At 45.6% G+C, this 25,685-nt stretch overlaps 1 protein-coding gene across 1 annotated transcript in view; it reads left to right on the top strand.

The window, feature by feature from the left end:
* The window catches only part of LOC134908901 (cytochrome P450 2K1-like), a 97,345-nt gene extending 73,843 nt beyond the window's left edge, over window positions 1-23,502 (top strand). Inside the window, exons 9-10 of the mRNA XM_063915128.1 lie at window positions 20,716-20,857; window positions 21,828-23,502. Coding sequence (XP_063771198.1) covers window positions 20,716-20,857; window positions 21,828-22,012 — 327 coding nt within the window. The 3' untranslated portion in view covers window positions 22,013-23,502. The remainder of the gene's footprint in view (window positions 1-20,715; window positions 20,858-21,827) is intronic.
* Window positions 23,503-25,685: the final 2,183 nt, after the last annotated feature.

Below are 25,685 nucleotides of genomic sequence, written 5' to 3'. Positions count from 1 at the left end.
AGCGTCTCAGTCACCGTTCTCAAGTTCTACAAATTAACAGCGTCTAAAACCCCTGCACTTCAGTTCTTCACATCATCAGCATCTCAGTCACCGTTCACAAGTTCTACAAATCAACAGCGTCTAAAACCCCTGCACTTCAGTTCTTCACATCATCAGCGTCTCAGTCACCGTTCTCAAGTTCTACAAATTAACAGCGTCTAAAACCCCTGCACTTCAGTTCTTCACATCATCAGCGTCTCAGTCACCGTTCACAAGTTCTACAAATCAACAGCGTCTAAAACCCCTGCACTTCAGTTCTTCACATCATCAGCGTCTCTGTCACCGCTCACAAGTTCTTTATCTATCTGTGCCTTTAATCATCATTTATAAGTTCCTCAAGTTAACAGTGACTTTTAAACATCACCCACAGTTTCTTCAGTTACCAGCATCTCTAATACTGCTCACAAAACCCTTCAGTGGGTCTGGACATTTCCCTCATTTATTCTTTTGACATTTGACTTTAAGTTGTTCTTTCCCCGCAATAAAGCTCTTCAATATTTCATCAAACTCCACTGTCAGTGTCCTGTATGAGGAAATCCTATATTAGGCCTCCCCTTTTCCGGCTCAGTTGTGGTTCCTCTTCCCAACCATCGGAAGAATCCCCGAGTTCACAACATCCTCAGTCCAGGCCAGTGACAGTATACTCAGGCCACATGGACCCGGGGAATCGGAACCCAGAGGCAAGCGCCATGCAGGACCTGGTTTCCCGAGTACAGAGTCAGGAAGCAGCTCAGAATCAGGTGATGCATTAATTCCAGGAGTTATCTGGCCGGCTGGATCAAATCCAGACTTCGCTGGCTTCAGTGGTCCCAGCTCCAGTTCCAGTATCCGCTCTAGTGGTTGTCTCTGGCAATGTTCCCTCCTTGTCTGGAACCAGGTCACGCCTTCAGCTTCCCACTCCTCCTCGTTATAACGGGAATCCGAAAAATTGCCGTGGATTCCTCAATCAGTGTGAGGTACATTTCGAACTCCTCTCACATAACTTCCCTACTGATCGGTCTAAAGTGGCATACATTATCTCTTTGCTTGAGGGTTCAGCGTTGGAGTGGGTGTCACCGTTGTGGGAGCGATCAGATCTGTTAGTTTCTAGTTATACCAACTTCATTGCGTCGTTCCGAAGGATCTTTGATGAGCCTGGCAGGACGACTGCTGCCTCAGCTGACTTGCTCCGAGTTCGACAAGGCTCTCGTACTGTGGGACAGTATGTAATTCACTTTCAAACTATAGCTTCTGAACTGAGCTGGAATAATGATGCCCTTCGGGCTGCTTTTTGGAACGGGCTCTTGGATCGTTTAAAAGACGAATTGATTACTAGAGATCTGCCAGATTCCTTGGAACAGTTGATCTCACTCTGTGTAAAGGTGGATCTTCGTATGCAGGAACGAGGTGGTGAACGTAGTCGGTCAGACCGGTTGAGACTCCGATCTCTTCCTTCTAAGCAAACAGTTAATTCCAGTCCAGACGAACCCATGCAGATTAATCGGTCTCGGTTGTCCCCAGAAGAGCGTCAGCGTCGGCGTGAGGGTAGACTTTGCCTCTACTGTGGAGCCGCGGATCATTTCCTCAAGTCTTGCAAGTCTCGCCCGGGAAACGGGCAGTCCTAGCTTGTTCTGGAGAAGTCAGGCTAGGGGTTGTTTCTCAATCTTCTCCGGCAGTGGACTGTCTACTTTCTGTATCTCTGTTTTCCGAGTCTGAAGTCAAAACCGTTAAGGCACTGTTGGACTCAGGAGCTGCGGGGAATTTTATTTCCCTTTCCTGCGCCCAGAATCTGGGTTTGAAGTTACAGTCGGTCGAACGACCTATTACGATAACTGCTATTAATGGTACCCAAATTCCTAATGCTCTGATTACAAGTCGTACTATGCCAATCAAGCTGCAAGTGGGAGCTTTGCACCAAGAACATCTGGAGTTCCTTGTGATTCAGGAGATGTCTCACGATCTCGTCCTTGGTCTTCCCTGGCTCAAGCTTCACAACCCTCACGTCGACTGGAGGTCGACACAGATAATTTCTTGGAGTCCATTCTGTCACTCGAATTGTCTTACTCCTGTCTACCCGCTTCGTGCATCGTCCAAGTCGGACGTAGAGCTTATTCCAGAGGCTTATCGGGAGTTTACAGATGTCTTCTCGGAACAGGCGGCCGATAAGTTACCACCGCATAGACCCTGGGACTGTCCTATTGAGCTCATTCCGGGGAAAATGCCACCTCAAGGTCGTACCTATCCTTTGTCAGTACCTGAGACTCAAGCCATGTCAGAATATATCAAGTCTAATCTGCAGAAGGGATTCATCCGCTCCTCTACTTCCCCAGCGGGAGCAGGCTTCTTCTTTGTGAAGAAAAAAGACGGAGGCCTGAGGCCTTGTATCGACTATCGTGGTCTAATGAAGTCACCATTAAGAATAAGTATCCTCTGCCGCTCATCACGGAGCTTTTCGATAGAGTTCGCGGAGCTCAAATCTTCACTAAGCTCGATTTAAGGGGAGCTTATAACTTGATACGTATCCGACAAGGGGACGGATGGAAGACGGCCTTCAATACTAGGGACGGGCATTATGAGTACCTGGTAATGCCGTTTGGCCTCAGCAACGCCCCCGCCGTCTTCCAGGGATTCATTAATGAAGTCTTTCGGGACATGTTATACCTAAATGTGGTGGTATATTTGGATGACATCCTGATATTTTCGAAGAATCTCACTGAGCACAGAATACAAGTTAAGGAGGTACTCTTCCGGTTGCGAGAGAACCATCTTTACGGCAAGATTTCCACGTGCACCTTTGAGGTCCCCTCTATTCCATTTCTGGGCTACATTATTTCAGGTACGGAGTTGCGTATGGATCCGGAGAAACTTTCTGCTATTCGGGACTGGACTCAGCCTCTTTCCTTGAAAGCAGTGCAACGATTTCTAGGGTTCGCAAATTACTACCGGAAATTCATAAGGGGTTTCTCTACTATTGTGGCGCCTATTACTGCCCTAACCAAGAAGGGGGGTGACCCAAGCCATTGGTCCTCTGAAGCTGTAGCAGCGTTCACCCAGTTGAAGGCAGCCTTTATGACCGCTCCGGTGCTTCAGCAACCAGACTTTCTAAAACCATTCTTTCTGGAGGTTGATGCTTCTACGGTAGGCATAGGTGCCGTACTTTCGCAGTATGCTCCAGATGGGAAGTTACATCCATGTGGTTTCCATTCTCGCAAGTTCTCCCCTGCTGAATTAAATTACACCATTGGAGACAAAGAGCTGTTGGCAATAAAATCTGCCTTAGAAGAATGGAGATATCTTTTGGAAGGTGCTGAACACCTAATTACGATTTTCACGGATCACAAGAATTTACTGTATCTCAAGACAGCCCAGTGCTTGAATCCCCGTCAAGCAAGATGGGCGCTCTTCTTTGCCCGATTTTCGTTTGTCATTAAGTACCGGGCTGGAACTCTTAACACCAAGGCAGATGCCCTATCCCATTCCTTAATGGCTTCGGATGAGGAGAATTCCGTTGAAAAAGCGTTGATCCTCAGTCCTGTCTCTATTTCTGCGGCTCCCACTGCGTTGGGTCCTCCTCCTGGAAGAATGTCTGTGCCAGCTAAATTTCGACCAAGATTGTTACAGTGGGCTCACATTTCCAAGTTTTCTGGCCATCCGGGAGTTCAAAAGATGTGGGAATTTCTACGAAGAACTTACTGGTGGGACACTATGAAGAAGGACGTTCAAGAGTATGTCAACTCGTGTCCTCCGTATGCTCAGCACAAAATTCTTCGTCTGCCTCCTGCGGGGTTGTTGCACCCATTGTCCATTCCTAAGAGGCCTTGGACTCATATCTCTATGGACTTTGTTACTGAACTGCCTCTCTCTAAGGGTCATAACACCGTCTGGGTGATTATCGACCGATTCTCTAAGATGGCACATTTTGTTCCGTTGACCGGATTACCATCAGCTTCTAAGTTGACTTTGTTATTCATTCGGGAACACTTCCGCCTGCACGGGTTACCTCTGGAAATAGTTTTGGATCGAGGGGTACAGTTTACGGCAAGATTCTGGAGAGCCCTCTGCACGGCCCTACAAATAAAACTCAAGTTTTCATCTGCTTACCATCCACAGACCAATGGGCAAACTGAACGCGTCAATCAAGACTTAGAGACTTTTCTCCGTGTTTACCTCTCCCCCTCACAAGATAATTGGGTGGAGTTGTTGCCTTGGGCAGAGTTCACCCATAATCATCTATATCACTCCTCGACTGGTGAGTCTCCATTTTTCATTAATTACGGATTTCATCCCCAAGTTCCAGAATTACCCATTTGTCCTCCAGAAGAAGTTCCTGCTGCAGCCTCTACTCTCCGGCATTTCAGTCAAATCTGGAGTCGGGTTCATGCCAACCTCAAGAGAGTTTCCGGTCGCTATAAGTTCTTTGCGGATAGGAAGCGACGGGCAGCTCCTCAATACAAGGTTGGTGACAGGGTATGGCTCTTTACCCGCAATCTCCGTTTAAAGGTGCCCACTATGAAGTTCGCTCCAAGGTTCATTGGTTCTTATCCCGTGTTACAAGTCTTGAATCCGGTTGCCTGCAAATTGAGATTGCCTTCCCATCTCCGGATACCAAATTCCTTCCATGTCTCTCTTCTTCGCCCTCTTGTTTTAAACCGGTTTCATTCCAAGTCCCCAAGGCCAACCTCTGCAGAGGCTGAAGAGGGTACGGACTTTGAGATCAAAGCTATTCTTGATTCTCGCTATCTTCACAAGAATCTATAGTATTTGGTGGAATGGAAAGGTTTTGGCCCTGAGGAAAGGAGCTGGGTCAAAGTTACTGAGGTTATGGCTCCCCGACTGGTGCGGATGTTCCATTCCAGACATCCAACAAAACTTGGAAAGTGTCCAGGGGCCACTCCTGGAGGAGGGGGTACTGTCACACACCAGAGGCGGCGTTCGCCGCGCTTACGCCTGCGTGTCTGCTGGTCGGTGTTGCGACCTCTGCCTTCGGGGGGCCACGGGCTCCGGCGTCTGGCTGACGCGGCTCCCGGCGGTTCTCCGGGGCATGGGTGCCGCCATGACACCCAGCATCACGTGGACGGGGGCAGGTGACATCATCAGACTGCTCCGCCAATCCAGCGGTGGCGGGGAATTCAAAGTCAGACGCCGTACGGAGCCTCAGTGCCTGAGTATCGTCTTTCCCTGACGTAGAGGCCAGCGCTCTTGTTCCCGGCAAGGATCTCTGCAGTTGTACCCCAGTGTCTCCGGCATTTCCAGCTGCCAGTTCGCTGCACCGGTTCCAGTGTATTCAGCGGCCGGTATATCTCTCTGCGGTCCAGTTACCAGTGCTCCTAGGAATCAGCGTGGCTGCGGGCCTAAATCACCGTTCTCAAGTTCTGCGAATCAACAGCGTCTTAAACCCCTGCACTTCAGTTCCTCACATCATCAGCGTCTCAGTCACCGTTCTCAAGTTCTACAAATTAACAGCGTCTAAAACCCCTGCACTTCAGTTCTTCACATCATCAGCGTCTCAGTCACCGTTCTCAAGTTCTACAAATTAACAGCGTCTAAAACCCCTGCACTTCAGTTCTTCACATCATCAGTGTCTCAGTCACCGTTCACAAGTTCTACAAATCAACAGCGTCTAAAACCCCTGCACTTCAGTTCTTCACATCATCAGCGTCTCTGTCACCGCTCACAAGTTCTTTATCCATCTGTGCCTTTAATCATCATTTATAAGTTCCTCAAGTTAACAGTGACTTTTAAACATCACCCACAGTTTCTTCAGTTACCAGCATCTCTAATACTGCTCACAAAACCCTTCAGTGGGTCTGGACATTTCCCTCATTTATTCTTTTGACATTTGACTTTAAGTTGTTCTTTCCCCGCAATAAAGCTCTTCAATATTTCATCAAACTCCACTGTCAGTGTCCTGTATGAGGATATCCTATATTAGGCCTCCCCTTTTCCGGCTCAATTGTGGTTCCTCTTCCCAACCATCGGAAGAATCCCCAAGTTCACAACACCCTCAGTCCAGGCCAGTGACAATGTGCCGCTTGTAGAAGACCGTTGTACATGGCCCTTAGTTCCAGAATGTTTATCGGAAGGATGGATTCCAGACTTGACCACCTTCCTTGGAAGTTTTCCCCTTGGGTGACTGCTCCCCAACCTCTGAGACTTGCATCCGTGGTTAGGAGGATCCAATTCTGAATCCCAAACCTGCGGCCCTCTAGTAGGTGAGAAGTTTGCAGCCACCAAAAGAGCGATATTCTGGCTTTTGGTGACAGACGTGATCCTGGAGTAGTTGAGTTGAGAGAGCAATGCTCTGTAACAGCTTCTCCCTGGAAGACGCTTTTATCAGCAGATCATCCAGATAAGGAATTACACCCTTGGTGCCGTGTTTGGTGCCGTGTTTGGCTGATAGAATCTGTAGTGCCTGGCTCCTCTCAACCAGGTTGACCCAGCTTTTAATAGGACTGAGCATCTGTCCGGAATCAAGCAAACAAAAGGTCTGTCTATATAAGCCATGTGGACTTTTATCTGCTAGCATTGAAAACTGCACCCAGGACTGTGGCACAATTCCTTGGACTGTATATACTAGACTCTGTCCGGCTTCTCATATGGTAATATACCAAACAAACTGCTGTGCTTGCCCTATTTGACACATTTTAATTTGTATTCTTATAATATTTTTTTCTTTAATTGTCTATTTGTTGCAACGATTTTTATGTAATAAAATACAATTGGTTTTACATATCCAGTTTTAAAGCGCTGTATACAGTATATCTTTTCCAACTGCAAATCTGAGATAAGCCTGGTGAGACGGCCAGATCAGAATGTGACGGTACGCATCCTTGATATCCAGGGATACTAGAAATTCCCCCTCCTCCAGACCTGAGATCACCGCTCTCAGAGACTCCATCTTGAATTTGAAATCCCTCAAATAAGGGTTCAATGACTTTAGATTCAATATTGGCCTGACCGAACCATCCGGTTTCGGTACCACAAACAGGTTTGAGTAATGACCCTTGTTTGTTAAGTGAGGTGGAACTGGAACAATAACATTTGACCTTAGCACTTTTAGAATGGATTCCTGTAGGATAGCACTTTCTGTCAGCAAAGCTGGTAAGCCTGATTTGAAGTATCTGTGAGGTGGGAGTTCTTGAAACTCCAGTCTGTACCCATGGGCAACAATATCTTGATGCCCAGACATGACTGAAATTTCTTAATCTTGCTCCCACCTGCCCGATCTCCAGGCTGGGAGGTCCACCGTCATGCCGAGGATTTTGAGGAAGCAGAACCGGGTTTCTGTTCCTGTAAACCTGCTGATGCAGGTTTTCTGGATTTCCCCCGACCTCCTCTAAAGAAAGTGGAAGGGGGTTTGGACTTATTAGCTTTCGCGGTCCAAAAGGACTGCATGGTAGATGTAGGATAAGATTTCCTAGCAGGAGGTGTAGCTGAGGGAAGGAATGTTGACTTACCAGCAGTTGCCGTGGTGATCCACGTATCTAAAGCTTCACCAAACAGAGCCTGACCTGGGAAGGGTAGGTTCTCCACACTCTTCTTGGATTCCGCATCCGCAGACCATTGGCGCAGCCAGAGTCCCCTGCGTACCGAGACAGCCAGGGAAGAAGCCCTCGCATTGAGGTGGCCAAGGTCCTTCATGGCCTCCACCATGAAACCTGCACAATCCTGTATGTGACGTAAGAACAATTCAATGTCACTTCTGTCCATAGAATCTAATTCCTCTGGTAATGTGCCTGACCACTTTACTATGGCTTTAGAAATCCACGCACAAGCAATTGTAGGCCTTAAAGCTACGCCAGTAGCTTTGTATAAAGATTTGAGTGTAGTCTCAATCTTACAGTCAATCGGCTCTTTTAAAGCGATGGACCCTGGGACAGGGAAAACCACTTTTTAGACAACCTAGACACAGAGGCATCTACTACAGGCGGGATTTCCCACTTTTTCTTGTCCTCCTCAGGGAAAGGAAAAACAATGAGAACCTTTTTGGAATCTGGAATTTTTTCTTCTGGTTTTTCCAGGATTTTTCAAACAATGCGTTTAATTCCTTAGACGCAGGGAATGTTATAGAGGATTTCTTAGTGTCATTAAAGTAAGTCTCCTCTGCAGGTTCAGGTAACGTATCAGTAATGTGTAAAACGTCCCTAATAGCCTCAATCATAGGTTGCACCCCTTTAGCAAGAGATGCATCCCCCCCCCCCCCTGCATATCCCCATCACCGTCCCCTGTATCAGAGTCAGTATCCGTGTCAACTTGCAATATCTGGGATAAGAGCACGCTTCTTAGGGTAATTAATTGGGGTCTTTGAAGAGGTAGTGGGAGCTGAATATGACTAAACCTCAACAGACTTTTTCAAAACCTGTGTTTCAGTCTCATTTTGAGCTAGCCGAGATGAAATCTGGGATATCATTCCCCTAATAGAATTCACCCATGTTCGGATTCAGAAGGCTGAGACCATATATTACAGTCCTGAGTACATGGAATAGACTCTTCTGGAGAAGATACACACTTTGCAGCACAGGATACAGAGCTCTTAGACATGTTTATGTGAGCTGTACAAACACACACACACACACACACACACACACACACACACACGACAATGTCAGACACAGTTTCCCCCAGAGTACCTTCAGAGAGACACAGAGTATAAGGAGCCAGCCATACAGCGCCCCAGTAGGCAGTTTATACAGTAAACAGCCGGCGCTTCCTGAATAACCTTAATAGATTAAACCGTTAATATCTCACTCCCCCCCTTTCTATAACATATATGGAAATGTGGATTACGAAGTAATGCCTTTGGCGCTGACCATGAGCTGCTTAACTAAAAAGCTGCCAATATAACAGGGTTAGTTAGGCCCCACAACTAGAACAACACAAATAAAAATTGGCGCTGGAAAACTGGATGATAATTTTGTCACAATTTTAATAAATTGGTTTAAAAAAATTACTGTTGCAACAAATAACTAAAACACAATACATATGTTTGAATTAGGGCATATCTAAGCACTGCAATAGTTGAAAAATTCCATATACTCGGTATATAGGATAAATGCAAGTTATTGCTGGTACTCAAATGAAACAGTTCATCCCCATAGTGCTGCCACAGTCCAGGAACAAATAAGGGCGAAAAGGATATTACCAACTGCTGTTTAAAGATGACCTTTGTAGCTTTGGTTCAAGATGCTGCTTGGTCCGATTGGAAGCTCAGGTCCGTTAATGCAGATGTCCAATTCGCAGATGAAAGGTTCCTATATCCGACTTCCAGGCTTTTAATGTCAAGATGAGGAGACAGAGTCCAGCTATTCCACCAACGCGTTTCGCTGTTTCACACAGCTTTTTCAAGGTGATGTCCTGCAGTGTCTAAATGCCCTTTTTATAGCAGTGCTAATAGCCCATTCATTACAGGTGTGCTAATCTAAAATCATATTAAAATTCTTAATATTATATTAACATCCAGCTTTCCTATTTAGTGACAGACACCGAGACCATAATAAATAATCCAAATTATGTTTTGATGATAACAAAACCATTTATTTCAAATAAATATCAGAAAAGCCGGTTCCCGATCACATGATCACGGGACCCGCTTCCTGTGTATGGAACGCAACTCCACGCCCATTGGCTGACATCGCGGTCACGTGACTGGAACCCGGCCAAACCTCCGACGAGCCCAGCGTCCTTAACATCAGGAGACGGACCGCAAGTGGCGACCTGTTCCGGTCACATGACCGGGAGGCGGGCGACACACGAACAATCGTCATAGAGTTCTGACGTCTACGAACATTTCCATATCACATGATCGTCTGAACCAATAAAAAGCACATGGAGATTTACCTAGATGTTTTGAACAGTTAAATGGCCAATGATTAATTTGACAATTGCTCGTATGTCTTTCTATACAGAATATGAATATATATTTCATTTCCAAACACAGACTAATACAGATATATTATGATTTTATACTATTACTATATATAGAAAACTATAATCGTTTATTAGTCCAGTGCCACCTTGTGGAGAAATAATAATATGGCACTCAAATCAGATTTTTTAAAAATTAATTAAATTGTTAACCTTCATTCAGCATCTAATTTTGAATGACAGACAGATAGTGGGATATATGAATACATAAGTACACTATATGAGGACTAGGGAAGTAAATGAATATAATATATATGAAGAACAATTAAAAATATATAATATTAAAGAACAGCATTCAACTCAAGAGCTTCATTTAGCCCACTTGGAAACAAGGTATTAAGCTGAAAGGTCCAAAAAATTTCTTGTCTACATAGTCTAGTGAACCTATCACCCCCCGGGTAGTTTTGGGGATATATTCTAACCCCGTAATACTCAAAGAAGATGGGTCCCTGTTGTGTCGAAGAATAAAGTGTCTAGAGACACTGGGGTATATGCAATTGCGGTCGAATTCCCGAAATTGTCTAAAAATGGGACTGTTTCGCCCAAAAAAAAAATTCGACAATGCAATTCAGTACTTTCCGACAAAAAAACGGACTTTCAAAATACGACTTTTTGAAATTCGACTTTTCTGCAATGGTACAAATGCGGCAATTCGTATATTCAATTGAAGTTTGGAAATTCGACAACAGTGCTTTTAGACAGTAAATTCGTCATTTTCAATCCGCCACACTTTGGTGGGTGAATCTAATAAAAAAAAATTAAAACATGTTTTTTTGGTGTTTTTTTTATTGGTAATAGCATATCTATTTATATTAGAAGGAATTAGGTACTTGTTTGTCTTTTTGGGAGGCACAAGTATTATTTATATATTTGTAAAAATATATATTATTTTTTTTAGAGGGAATGGTAAAATCCCGGAAAAAAATGGCGTGGGGTCCCCTCTCCAAAGCATAACCAGCCTCGGGCTCTTCGAGCCGGTCCTGGTTCTAAAAATCCGGGGGGGAAATGGACAGGGGATCCCCCGTATTTTTAAAACCAGCACCGGGCTATGCACCTGGTGCTGGTGCAAAAAATACGGGGGACAAAAAGAGTAGGGGTCCCCCGTATTTTTTACACCAGCATCGGGCTCCACTAGCTGGACAGATAATGCCACAGCCGGGGGTCACTTTTATACAGCGCCCTGCGGCCGTGGCATTAAATATCCAACCAGTCACCCCTGGCCGGGGTACCCTGGGGGAGTGGGGACCCCTTCAATCGAGGGGTCCCCCCCCCAGCCACCCAAGGGCCAGGGGTGAAGCCCGAGGCTGTCCGCCCCATCCAAGGGCTGCGGATGGGGGGGCTGATAGCCTTGAGAAAATGACAAGAATATTGGTTTTTCCTGTAGTACTACAAGTCCCAGCAAGCCTCCCCCGCAAGCTGGTACTTGGAGAACCACAAGTACCAGCATTCGGGAGAAAAACGGGCCCGCTGGTACCTGTAGTACTACTGGAAAAAAAATACCCAAATAAACACAGGAGACACACACCTTGAGAGTAAAACTTTATTGCACACCTGCCGACACACACATACTTACCTATGTTGACCCGCCGACTGCCACGTCCCCTGATCCAACGATCCGGGGTACCTGTGAATAAAATTACACTCACCTCAATCCAGTGTCCAGATATAAATCCTCGTACTTGGCAAAACAAATAAACGAACACCCGGACCAGCGGACTGAAAGGGGTCCCATGTTTACACATGGAACCCCTTTCCCCGAATGCAGAGAACCCCGCCCCCCCCCCCCCCCCCGTGACTGCTGTCACAGAAAGGTCTCTTAAGCCAATCAGCGAGCGCAACGTCCTGGCACTCTGCTGATTGGCTGCACGTCTGAGCTGTCAGACAGCGCATCGCAAAGCCTCTCCATTATACTCAATGGTGGGAACTTTGCGTCAGTGGTGAGGTCACCCGCGGTCAGGTAACCCCACCGCTGACGGCAAAGTTCCCACCATTGAAAGTAATGGAGAGGCTTTGCGATGCGCTGTCTGAGGTCACACGCGCATACAGCCAATCAGGTGAGTGCAACGAAGTAGCGCTTCCTGATTGGCTGAAGGGACCTTCTGTGACAGCAGTCACGTGGGGTCCCGGCATTCGGGGAAAGGGGTCCCATGTGAAAACATGGGACCCCTTTCAGTCCGCTGGTCCGGGTGTTCGTTTATTTGTTTTGCCAAGTACGAGGATTTATATCTGGACACTGGATTGAGGTGAGTGTAATTTTATTCACAGGTACCCCGGATCGTCGGATCAGGAGACGTGGCAGTCGGCGGGTCAACATAGGTAAGTATGTGTGTGTCGGCAGGTGTGCAATAAAGTTTTACTCTCAAGGTGTGTGTCTCCTGTTTTTATTTGGGTATTTTTTTTCCAGTAGTACTACAGGTACCAGCGGGCCCGTTTTTCTCCCGCATGCTGGTACTTGTGGTTCTCCAAGTACCAGCTTGCGGGGGAGGCTTGCTGGGACTTGTAGTACTACAGGAAAAAACAATATTCTTGTCATTTTCTCAGGGCTATCAGCCCCCCATCCACAGCCTCGGCTTCACCCCTGGCCCTTGTGTGGCTGGGGGGGGACCCCTTGATTGAAGGGGTCCCCACTCCCCCAGGGTACCCCGGCCAGGGGTGACTAGTTGGATATTTAATGCCACGGCCGCAGGGTGCTGTATAAAAGTGACCCCCGGCTGTGGCATTATCTGTCCAGCTAGTGGAGCCCGATGCTGGTGTAAAAAATACGGGGGACCCCTACTCTTTTTGTCCCCCGTATTTTTTGCACCAGCACCAGGCGCAGAGCCCGGTGCTGGTTTTAAAAATACGGGGGATCCCCTGTCCATTTTCCCCCCGGATTTTTAGAACCAGGACCAGCTCGAAGAGCCCGAGGCTGGTTATGCTTTGGAGGGGGGGGCCCACGCCATTTTTTTCCGTGTTTTTTCCCGTTTTAAAAAAATCGGAACAAAATCCGTCAAATCGGCCGTTTTTTGTCAGCGGGACTGTCGAATCCGTTTTTTATTGCATATGGTCAATTTCGGCACCCACTTGCCGAAATTAGACTGTCGAATTGTGTCGAATTGAAAAATGGCCGAAAAATTGCCGCGATTCGCCGCTAATTGCATATACCCCACTATGTTTAGTTACACCGTTGATAATATTTCTTCTATGCTCCATGAACCTTGTTTTCAGCATCCTAGTCGTTCTGCCTACATATTTTAAATGGCAATCACATTGTAAAAGATACACTACCCACGTTGTATTACAATTAATGAAACTATTAATTGAAATATTTTTCCCCTCCATAGGTAGGGGTATTGTAGTAGTTTTATTACAGGTATGTGTACACGTTGTGCATCTTATAGCCCCACACTTGTAGAAGCCTTTAATATTGCTTTTTAACCATAAATTGTCTCCGACCCTTGTTTTTTCCCCAGTTCTTAGTTGGCTTGGTGCCAATATGCTTTTTAAAGATTTATTTTTTCTAAAAACAAAATCATGTTTCAAAGGTAAGATGTCACACAAAACTGGAGCACTCCTGAGCATATGGAAATTACGTTTTACTGCGGATCTAATATCATTGGATCTGGAGTTAAATTTTGAAATAAATGCCCACTCTCTATTCTCCTATTTCAGTTTGCTTTTATCCTTCAAACACAATAGGGATTTTCTATCAATATCCAATACTTCTTTTAGGGCTTGATCTAACAAGTGTTGGGGATAGTCTTTACATTTAAAAGTCTCTATTAATGTTTTTGCTTGTTCAGTAAAGGACTCCATGGAGGAGCAATTTCGACATAATCGTAGCAATTGCCCCTTAGGTATATTATTTTTCCATGCCACATGATGTGCACTTTTATAATTTAAATAGGCATTACTGCCCACGTCCTTAACAAAATTAGAAGTGTGAATTTGACCATTCACTATTTCGATGGACAAACCAAGAAGGTAAGTTTAGTGGTGCTAAAATTAGAAGTGAAAACTAAATTAAAAGTGTTAGTGTTGAGATAATTAACAAAATCAGTGAAAGAATTAGAATCCCCATCCCAAATAATAAACAGATCATCTATGTACCGGCCATAGAGGACCAGGTTCGCACCCCGCCCACCCCCCCACAGAAGCTCCTCCTCCAATTCACCCACATATAGGTTTGCATAGCCAGGCGCAAACCTGGTCCCCATGGCCGTGCCCATAATCTGACGATAAAAAGTGTTAGAAAAAAGAAAATAATTGTGCGAAAGAATAAAAGAGATAGAATCTAACAGAAAAGTCCTGTGTCTCTCGGTGAGGTCACCGTCCCGATCTAGGACGTTCTTAATGGCCTGAACACCAAGTCCATTGGCCATTCAACTGTTCAAAACATCAAGGTAAATCTCCATGTGCTTTTTATTGGTTCAGACGATCATGTGATATGGAAATGTCAGTAGACGTCAGAACTCTATGACGATTGTTCGTGTGTCGCCCGCCTCCCGGTCATGTGACTGGAACAGGTCGCCACTTGCGGTCCGTCTCCTGATGTTAAGGACGCCGGGCTCGTCCGAGGTTTGGCCGGGTTCCGGTCACGTGACCGCGATGTCAGCCAATGGGCGCGGAGTTGCGTTCCATACACAGGAAGCTGGTCCCGTGATCATGTGATCGGGAACCGGCTTTTCTGATATTTATTTGAAATAAATGGTTTTGTTATCATCAAAACATAATTTGGATTATTTATTATGGTCTCAGTGTCTGTCACTAAATAGGAAAGCTGGATGTTAATATAATATTAAGAATTTTAATATGATTTTAGATTAGCACACCTGTAATGAATGGGCTATTAGCACTGCTATAAAAAGGGCATTTAGACACTGCAGGACATCACCTTGAAAAAGCTGTGTGAAACAGCAAAACGCGTTGGTGGAATAGCTGGACTCTGTCTCCTCATCTTGACATTAAAAGCCTGGAAGTCGGATATAGGAACCTTTCATCTGCGAATTGGACATCTGCATTAACGGACCTGAGCTTCCAATCGGACCAAGCAGCATCTTGAACCAAAGCTACAAAGGTCATCTTTAAACAGCAGTTGGTAATATTCCATTCGCCCTTAATTGTTCCTGGACTGTGGCAGCACTATGGGGATGAACTGTTTCATTTGAGTACCAGCAATAACTTGCATTTATCCTATATACCGAGTATATGGAATTTTTCAACTATTGCAGTGCTTAGATATGCCCTAATTCAAACATATGTATTGTGTTTTAGTTATCTGTTGCAACAGTGATTTTTTTAAACCAATTTATTAAAATTGTGACAAAATTATCATCCAGTTTTCCAGCGCCAATTTTTATTTGTGTTCCCCTTTCTATAACACCCTGGTACCGCAGAGGATAAGTGGAGTTATGTGGAGGGCAGCGCTTCCTTTCAGCGTCTCTTCAGTGTGACCTGCAGGGAGAAAATGGCGCTGCTGAGTGCTGGATCCGCTCTGAGCAAGAAGCTCCGCCTCCTGTAATGGCGCGTCTTCCCGCGCTTAGAGATTACACTGGCCTGAGGTAAATCTGCAGCAAACAGTGGGTTAGACCTTGTAAGCTATTCTTGACCAGTGTAGGGTATTGCGCTGGCCCAGGGCGCCCCTCACAGCACCGCACTACAGTACCGCTGAGCCCTCCGGAGCGCAGCCTGTCAGAGCTGCGCTCCTACCCTTGTGCTGCCATTTCCCGCTGGTGACCTGCTTACTGGGGCACCGGCGTCATACTCACCACTCCATTTTCTGGCTCTGTTAGGGGGTGGCGGCCGTGCTGTGGAAGTGAGCGGTCGCGCCGTGGGCTAGCGATCAGCACCCTCAGGAGCTCAGTGTCCTGTCAGCGGAGATAGAGAACCATTAGCCTCTATGGTTGGTTCCTACTTCGCCCCTAAGTCCCACGAAGCAGGGAGGTTGTTGCCTAACTCTTTTTAAAAATAATAAAACTAGAAAAACTCCTAGGAGCTCCCCTAGCTGTGACCAGCTCCACTGGGCACATTTTCTAAACTGAGTCTGGTAGGAGGGGCATAGAGGGAGGAGCCAGCCCACACTATTAAACTCGTAAAGTGCCTATGGTTCCCAAGGGACCCGTCTATACCCCATGGTACTAATGTGGACCCCAGCATCCTCTAGGACGTAAGAGAAATATAATTTGACGTTGCTCAAAATGGTCTGTGGTGGGGGGTCAGGGGATAACTCATTGCTGGTCTGGGTTAGTCCTCAGGGGCCCCGGTGAAATGCACCTGCTGCACCAATGGTAGCAGTGGCGGAACTAGCGAGCGGTGGGCCCATGTGCGACAAAATGCTTTGGGCCCCCCATCTAAGTCCACCGCCTCACCCCTGGAGAGGATCTGGTGAGGGGGACCTGCTCAGGGCCAGGGAAATGGATACCTAGCAACAGTGCCGTAATTAGTCATTTTAGTGCTGTGTGCAAGAAACGGCATCGGAGCCCCGCTCCCCTATGTAAAACAGGGGCAGTGCGCGCCGCAGGCGCGGCCAACAAATAGGGGTGTGGCTTCGTGGGGAAGGGGTGTGGCCACAAAATAATACCAATTCATATAACGGTGCACAGTAGTCTCCATTATTCAAATTACGCCGCACGGTACTACCACTACACCATGTAGAGACCCTTTTACACATTATGGCGGACAGCTTCCCCTTTTTTACACATTATGGCAGACAGCGTCCCCCTTTTTACACATTACGGCAGACAGTGTCCCCTTTTTACACATTACGGCAGACAGCGTGCCCTTTTTACACATTACGACAGACAGCGTCCCCTTTTTTACACATTATGGCAGAGAGCGTCCCCTTTTAACACATTACGGCAGACAGCATCCCATTTATTACACATTACGACAGACAGCGTCCCATTTTTTGCACATTACGGCAGACAACGTCCCATTTATTACACATTACGGCAAACAGCGTCCCATTTTTTGCACATTACGGCAGACAACGTCCCATTTTTTGCACATTACGGCAGACAGCGTCCCATTTTTCACACATTACGGCAGACAGCGTCCCCTTTTTACACATTACGGCAGACAGCGTTCCTTTTTTACACATTACAGCAGACAGCGTCCCATTTTTACACATTACGGCAGACAGCGTTCCATTTTTTGCACATTACGGCAGACAGCGTACCATTTTTTGCACATTACGGCAGACAGCGCACCATTTTTTGCACATTACGGCAAACAGCGTACCATTTTTTGCACATTATGGCAGACAGCGTACCATTTTTTGCACATTACCGCAGACAGCGTCCCATTTTTTGCACATTACGGCAGACAGCGTACCATTTTTTTCATATTACGGCAGACAGCGTCCCATTTTTTGCATATTACGGCAGACAGCGTCCCATTTATTACACATTACGGCAGACAGCGTCCCATTTTTTACACATTATGGCAAACAGGATAGATAGATAGACAGACAGATAGATAGATAGATAGATAGATAGATAGATAGAATAGGTATACTTACCGTTTCCGCTGGTTCAGGCTCCTCTTGCAGCTTCTGGCAGGGGAGAAGAAGGAGGAGGGGGGGTGGAGGAGGGAGCAGCAGCAGCGCTATGTCATTGGTAGAAGCGCTGCTGCTGCTGGCCCTCTCCTTTACCATAGGCTGCCCTCCGCCGCTGTGAATGCTGTTTTAATACTATAATTATTCAATTAGAATTTAAAAGTGTGCCCCTAACCAAGAGTCTTCTTTTCTCCTACCCACAATACTCTCCCAGAGTATCAGTAACTTGGTGGAGCAGTAACGGAGCAGTACCGTGGATGGGTGCTTGATTAGTTTCTACAGAAACTACTTACATTAACAGTAGCCCTCCTGGGATGAGGAAACATATTTAGTGATATAAGGGGTCATTCCGAGTTGATCGCTCGCTAGCTACTTTTAGCATCCGTGTAAATGCATAGGCACCGCCCACTGGGGAGTGAGTTTTCGCTTTGCAAGTGTACGAACGCTTGTGCAGCCGAGCTCTGCAAAAACATTTTGTGCCGTTTCTGAGTAGCTCTAGACTTACTCAGCCCTTGCGATCACTTCAGTCTTTTTGGTGCCGGAATTTATGTCAGACACCCGCCCTCCAAACGCCCGGACACACCTGTGTTTTCCCAAACACTCCCAGAAAACAGTCAGTTGACACCCATAAAGGCCCTCTTCCTGTCAATCACCTTGCGATCGGCTGTGCAAATTGATTCTTCGCTAAATCCATTGCCCAGCACCGATCCTCTTTGTACTCGTATGACACGCCTGTGCATTGCGGTGCATACGCAGTTTTGCCATTTTTTAACCTGATCGCTGCGCTGCAAAAATCGGCAGCGAGCGATCAACTCGGAATGACCCCCATGGTACAAGTGTTGGAAGGGACTGGCAAGCATTGGTCAATTACAACCAGGGTGGATCAGGACAGAAACGCCTATCATGAGGCTTTTGTTTTGCTGGCGCTTTATCCCCGGTGCAAAATCCGCACTGATTACTATTGGCTGCTGCTTTTGATTGGCTGTGTCTGGACCTCTCCTACTGATATTATATATATATATATATATATATAATCTCTGTAAAGCAGCGGCACTCAGCAGTCTGGTTTAGTGAAAAAAGCCGTTTATTCCGGTCCTACGCCGTTTCGGGGGTGTACCCCGTCTTCAGGGACAATACAGTACAGTATTGTCCCTGAAGACGGGGTACACCCCCGAAACGGCGTAGGACCGGAATAAACGGCTTTTTTCACTAAACCAGACTGCTGAGTGCCGCTGCTTTACAGAGATTACAATTGGATGGCAACATTCTCAGAAGGCACCGCAGCAAGTAAACAGTGCCCATAGTGAGTGCCGAGCCTGCCAGCTTTGCTTATATATATATATATATATATATATAATATGTCTACCTTTTTTTTGTCGACCATTTCCACGTTGACTTTTTGATCCATGTCGACCTTTTCTACTGTCTATCTATTCCATGTCGACCTTTTGACTGTGTCGAACTAATGCATGAGGACCATTACTGGTTTACCTATAGACTGTAGACCTTTTTATTGTAGATCTAATAATCCACACCCGTGAATAACATTGTCCAGATCCTATGCAGGCCTATAAATGATACTTTATTACAGTGTAATGTTGTGTGCAAATTGAGTAATATGACTTTACCTTTACTGCTGCCCACATTTACACTTTTGTTGCTCCTGGCATCAACCTGGCGCATATGCTACTGGTGAAGAGCTTATTTAGATGAGTCTGGCTTCACACACAAGGAATTGCATTTTATTTAGTTTTTGATCACATCACTGCAGGATTTTTTGACGTTAAATGCGTCCAACGCTACACGAGCCCCAAAATGTACAGTTCTGTCCTTTACACTGAAGGACTTGTTCACACAGATGTCATTGTCTGTCCGCTCGGGGCCATTCAGTCTGCATATAAATGATAAAATAGACACGAAAGACATAGGGGTTCATTCTGAGTTGATCACTAGCTGCATTTGTTCGCTGCGCAGTGATCAGGCTAAAAAATGGCAGTTCTGTGTATGCGTATGCGGCGCAATGCGCACGCGCGATATACGGGTACAACGAACAATGCAATTTTGCACAGGGTTTAGCGAAGCATTTCAGTCGCACTGGTGGCTGCAGAGTGATTGATATGAAGTGGGCGTTTCTGGGTGTCAACTGACCGTTTTCAGGGAGTGTTCGGAAAAACACAGGCGTGCCAGGAAAAACGCAGGAGTGGCTGTGTGAACGCAGGACGGGTTTGTGATGTCAAAACAGGAACTGAACAGTCTGAAGTCATCGCAAGCGCTGAGTAGGTATTGAGCTACTCTGAAACTACACAAATAAACTTTGTAACCGCTCTGCGATACAACTGTTCGCACTTCTGCTAAGCTAAAATACACTCCTAGTGGTCGACAGCATGGCGTTTGCATGGCTGCTAAAAACTGCTAGCGAGCGATCAACTTGGAATGATCCCCATAGTAGGGATCACTGACGTCTATATATTTATCAGCTGACATTAATGGAAATCTTCACCTAGTATTTTTTCTTAAGTATATGATGCAGATTTAACAAACACTTTGTGAAATAACTTCATAAGGCTATGGGGGTCAGTAGCTCCTATTCTTACTGCCAAGCAGTCTCAGCTAAGCACTTATGTGAATGAGCCTAATACTTCAAACAGGAAGGAATTATGGGGGTCATTCCGAGTTGTTCGCTCGTTATTTTTTTTTCGCAACGGAGCGATTAGTCGCTAATGCACATGCGCAATGTCCGCAGTGCGACTGCGCCAAGTAAATTTGCTATGCAGTTAGGAATTTTACTCACGGCATTACAAGGTTTTTTCTTCGTTCTGGTGATCGTAATGTGATTGACAGGAAGTGGGTGTTTCTGGGCGGAAACTGGCCGTTTTATGGGAGTGTGTGAAAAAACGCTACCGTTTCTGGGAAAAACACGGGAGTGTCTGAAGAAACGGAGGAGTGTCTGGGCGAACGCTGGGTGTGTTTGTGACGTCAAACCAGGAACGACAAGCACTGAACTGATCGCAGATGCCGAGTAAGTTTGAAGCTACTCAGAAACTGCTAAGAGGTGTGTAATCGCAATTTTGAGAATCTTTCGTTCGCAATTTTAAGAAGCTAAGATTCACTCCCAGTAGGCGGCGGCTTAGCGTGTGCAAAGCTGCTAAAAGCAGCTTGCGAGCGAACAACTCGGAATGAGGGCCCATAGATGTTTGAAGAAGGAGAATCTTACAAAGTATTATTTTCATTGTTTTTAGGGAACTTACATTGTCCCATTGCTGGAATCAGTCTTATACGACAAAACCCAATTTCAGAAGCCAGATTCCTTTTATCCGGAACATTTCCTTGATTCCAACGGAGGCTTCGTCAAAAACGCAGCTTTCATGCCTTTTTCAGCAGGTAATAAATTGTGCTAAGAGACTAAAACAAACTAATAAAATGATGTTTTATTACAGTGAGCGAACCATACAACCAAAAACCAGTACTATTGAGGGACAGCGGAGACTACTTGCCTGGAATGAGAACTGGAATCACGTTAATAGTTTATTTTCTCCTTAAATATCCCAGATACTGTGGAATTTTCCATTACAGCCTCTCTCTTTGCTGACATTTTATTAAACGAAGCTCATCGCCGCTCCTCCCCGCCTCCAAACAGCTGCAGACTGTCAGTCACCTGACATCTGCAGCCGCATTGCGAGCGCAGTATGGGTCCTGCACTTGCGCAGGTCTCTGATAATCAGATTTCTTCGTCCAATTCATAATGCCGACCGGATTTGAATCAGGCCCAGTCTGCAGATCACACTGCAGATCAGATTAACGCTCGGAGCCTTAGAGCGATTATCTGAGCAGTATGCGCCCCATACCCACTGATTTCTGACCATTGCAGGAACATGTGACTCTGTTTATAGCAGATGATTGGCCTGATAACTGCATAGGTGTGTATGCCGGAGCTGATAGTTGCATTCAGTAGGGGTGGAGCCAGATTAAGGATATTCTAAAATAGTTGGTTACTCCCAATAATCCAAAATAATCTCCAGCACGTAATACTTGTAGTGTAAAGTCATGCAGGCTTCTCCTATGCTCTATTAACCCTTAGTAACCCATTTACTGTAAATATTAACTTTGATAAGTTAATATTTCATTATACATGACAGTTACTTTATGCCGCCTTCCGACATGTGACCTGGGAATTTGGTGGGTCTAGTAAACTGGCAAATTCCCCGGTCTCAGCTCCATGACCCTGGTCAGGGTTGTTTCCTTTCACACACGCAGAAATTCCGTGTTGATGCATGTTCATGTGCAAATTCCAGGCTATAGCTGCATGTGTGAAAGGGGTATTAGTAATCATGTCCCCACTCTTTTTCTTCAGGAAAGCGGGTTTGTATCGGAGAGACGCTGGCGAAGATGGAGCTGTTCCTGTTCTTTACCAGCCTTATGCAGAGGTTCACGTTTCACCCTCCTCCCAATGTCACTGACTTCTACGTGAAGCCGTCTGTGGGACTGACAAATCCTCCAGTCACTGAAAACATTTGCTGCGTGCCGCGCTCTCAGTAAAACAGGGAAAACACACATTGCCAAGCAAAGCACCGAAGACCAGTGGTTCTCAATCTCAATCCTCAAGAATTCCAAACTGGTCATGTTTTCAGGATTTCTGTCTTTGGACGCAAGAGGGATTAGTACCCAACAGCATAGCTTAACTCACCTGTGCATGATTCAAGAAACCCATAAAATATGATCTGCTGGGGGCACTTGGGGACTGGAGATGAGAACCAATGCTTTAGGAGACAGTTGCATTATAATATGAATAATTAAACAGATGACTCAACTTACTTGTACTACAGTATATGTCCTGCTGTGTGTTGTTATCATGATCCAACGCAAACCTTAGAGGAATTCTTAGTTGTGGATGTAACATATTATATGCCCTTTGCAGGGACAGACTGGGGCTGTGCTAGAGCCTGGCAGTGATGTGTACATGCGCACCGTAGGTCACATCAATAGGAGGCACCACGGCTCATAGTGATCCCGCGGCATGCTTCCGCATCTCTGTATGCTGTACCTCCCTTTGCTGTGCTCGGCCAGCCCCTGTCTCCATGTGCCTCAGTGCCGGGCAGCTGAGCAGAGAGCCAGGAGCCTGCCCATTTCTCGGTATTGGTGGACCGTCCCATCAGACCTTCTGGTTTTTGCCAGAAGTGCCAGATGGGCAGCCTGGCCCTGGTCCTGTGTCATCCTGGGTTCCAGTATCCTGTCACCGGAATGTCTGACTGGTAAGATGCGGGGGCGGAGGTTAGGTTTAGGTTGCAGGGGGAGAGTTAGGGTTAGGCTGCGGGCCGTGGGGTTAGATTTAGGCTGCGGGAAGGCGGGGTTAGGTTTTGGCACCCCCAGGAAGGGTTAGGGTTAGGCTTCAGAGTGGGAGGGTTTAAGTTTAGGCTGTGGGGAGGGGGGATTAGGTTTGGGCATCACCGGGGAATTTTAGGGTTAGGCTGCGGGGGCAGGAGGGTTAGGTTTAGGCTGCTAGAAGGGAGGGTTAGGGATAGGGGCCATTTGGGGAAGGATAGTATGCTTTTCTTGCACTGTATGTGATAACGACTCTCCAATGCAAAGTGGGTCCTCTCACCATAAAACCATTGTCGTGTTCAGATGCTGGTTCTCAGTAAAAAAAAAAATAATGCACTGCTTATATACAATATAAATAACTTTATATTTATACAGAAAGTGTCATAGGGATCTCTGTACAATTTAGAATACAATGCAGAGAGCATCACAATGACCAATATACAGTACATAGAGCACTCCAATGACTGGTATACAGCACAAACAGCTTCTTTCATTCTTTCATAAGTACTAAAGTACAATATAGAGAACATTCAAGTGACTTCTATACTATACAGAGATCATTCAATTGCACAGCACAAGATAGAGAACATTCAAGTGACTTCTATACTATACAGAGATCATTCAATTGCACAGCACAATGCATACCAATGACAAAATGTGAAGAGAAACTACAGAGAATGCTGTTATCGCAAAAACCACAAACGTTCCAATAAATAAATAAATAAATAACGTTTCACTTTGTTGCAAGTTGATTTCTCGCTTAGTGTGTGTAAAGCGACGGGGGGGGGTATCTGGGGGGGTAGAGTGCTGGAGAGCCGTAACAACTGAATGGGTGTGGTCAGTGTGGTGTCATTGGGTGGTGTGACATCATCGACATAACAGCCACAGAGTTCATGACATTATTATATTGCGTTCGAATAGGGGAATGCGGCTCTAGCATTTAGGCGCAACACTGTTAAGCCACATCTCTATGCTTTCGTAGGGTTTAAGATTTCCCTGAGTACATTGAGTGCGCATGCTCCAAATGAGCCCCACCATCGACTACTGCAAATACACTTTCACGTCCATCTTCTCAACCACATGCGCACATGTAACTAACGTGCACAGCTGGAGCTGATTGGCTGGTACTTTATTTCTCTCCACGTTATCACTCTGCAAGGCTTAGTACGTTTCTCCCTGTGTATCTACAAGTAACCTGTATCAGGTGACAAAGGAACACTGCTGATCAGGCGTATACAGTATGTCAGGTTCTGCAGGTCAGCATGAGTTGCAGTATCATAAACAGGGCTCTATACAGGCTGTGTTTGAAATATTACAGGAGCTGGTTGGTTTTTACTTTGGGGTCTATTTACTAAAGGCGGGTACACACGGAGCGATTTTTAATTAATTTCTAAGCAATCTGACTAAGATGCATTAATGCCAAATGTATTATTTATTTATTAACAGTTTCTTATATAGCGCAGCAAATTCCGTTGTGCTTTATAACTGGACACAATTAGAAGACAAAACTGTGTAATAACAAACAATCATAGAGGTAGGAGGGCCCTGCTCGCAAGCTTACAATCTATGGGGAAATAGGCATTGATACACAAGGATAGGTGATATCTATTGCATAGTTGTCCACCAGATTGCAAAGGTTCTTGGTGGGCTGCATGATATCACATCACAGCAGTGATGAACCAGGGACAGGAGGAAGGGAAAGTGAAGAATTAAATATGTGGGGGATATGTGTGGACTGTACTGTGGGGATATAATTGGATAGGAAAGCTATGAAGGTAATGTGAGCTGTTCTGAAATTTGATAAGCTTGTCTTAAGAGGTGAGTTTTCAGGAAAGGCTTGAAGACTAAAGGAGAGTCTTATTGTGCGTGGTAGGACATTCCACAGAGTGGGTGCAGCCCGAAGAAAGTCTTGTAATCGTGCATGAGAGCGAGTAATGAGTGTGGATGAGAGACGTAGATCTTGTGAAGAGCGAAGGGGCCGGGTTGGGAGATATATTGAGATAAGTGAAGAGATGTATGTTGGTGTAGTGTGGTTAATAGCCTTGTGTGTAAGTAACAGTATTTTATATTGAATATGGTAGAATACAGGCAGCCAATGGAGGGACTGACATAGTAAGGAATATTAGCCTCGCAGCTGCATTCAGAATGGATTGTAGTGGTGAGAGTTTCTTCTTAGTAAGACCAGTAAGAAGACTATTGCAATAATCAATGCGGGAGATAATAAGAGCATGGATTTGAGTTTTAGCAGTGTCTTGTGTAAGGTATGGTCGTATTTTGGATATGTTTCTTAGAGGCAAGTAACATGATTTTGAGACAAATTGAATGTGGGGAATAAAGGACAGTTCTGAGTCAAGTATGACACCTAGGCAGCGAGCTTGTTGTGTAGGGTTGGTTGTAGAGTTCTCAACAGTGATAGAAATATCAGGTTGGCAACTGCAATTGGCCGGTGGAAATATAATTAACTCTGTTTTAGAGATATTAAGTTTGTGGTGGCGAGATGACATCCAAGATGAAACAGCAGAAAGGCATTCAATGACACGGCCTAATACAGATGGTGACAAATCAGGGGAGGATAGATAGATTTGAGTATCATCTGCATACAAATGATACTGAAATCCAAAAGAGCTAATTAGTTTACCAAGAGATGAGGTATAGATAGAGAAAAGCAGAGAACCTAAGACTGAGCCTTGCAGTACTCCAACTGAAAGAGGTAGCGAAGAGCAGGTGGATTCAGAGAAACAGACACTGAAAGAGCGATTAGATACGTAGGATAGGAACCAAGAAAGGGCTGTGTCCTGAAGACCTAGGGACTGTAGTGTTTGTATGAGAAGAGAGTGGTCAACAGTGTCAAAAGCAGCAAAGAGATCAAGAAGAATAAGTAGTGAGTAAT

This window comes from Pseudophryne corroboree, chromosome 4, assembly GCF_028390025.1.
Source record: "Pseudophryne corroboree isolate aPseCor3 chromosome 4, aPseCor3.hap2, whole genome shotgun sequence".
Classification (NCBI taxonomy): domain Eukaryota; kingdom Metazoa; phylum Chordata; class Amphibia; order Anura; family Myobatrachidae; genus Pseudophryne; species Pseudophryne corroboree.
Note: the sequence above shows the minus strand (reverse complement) of the source record. Positions and strands in the feature narration are given on the sequence as shown.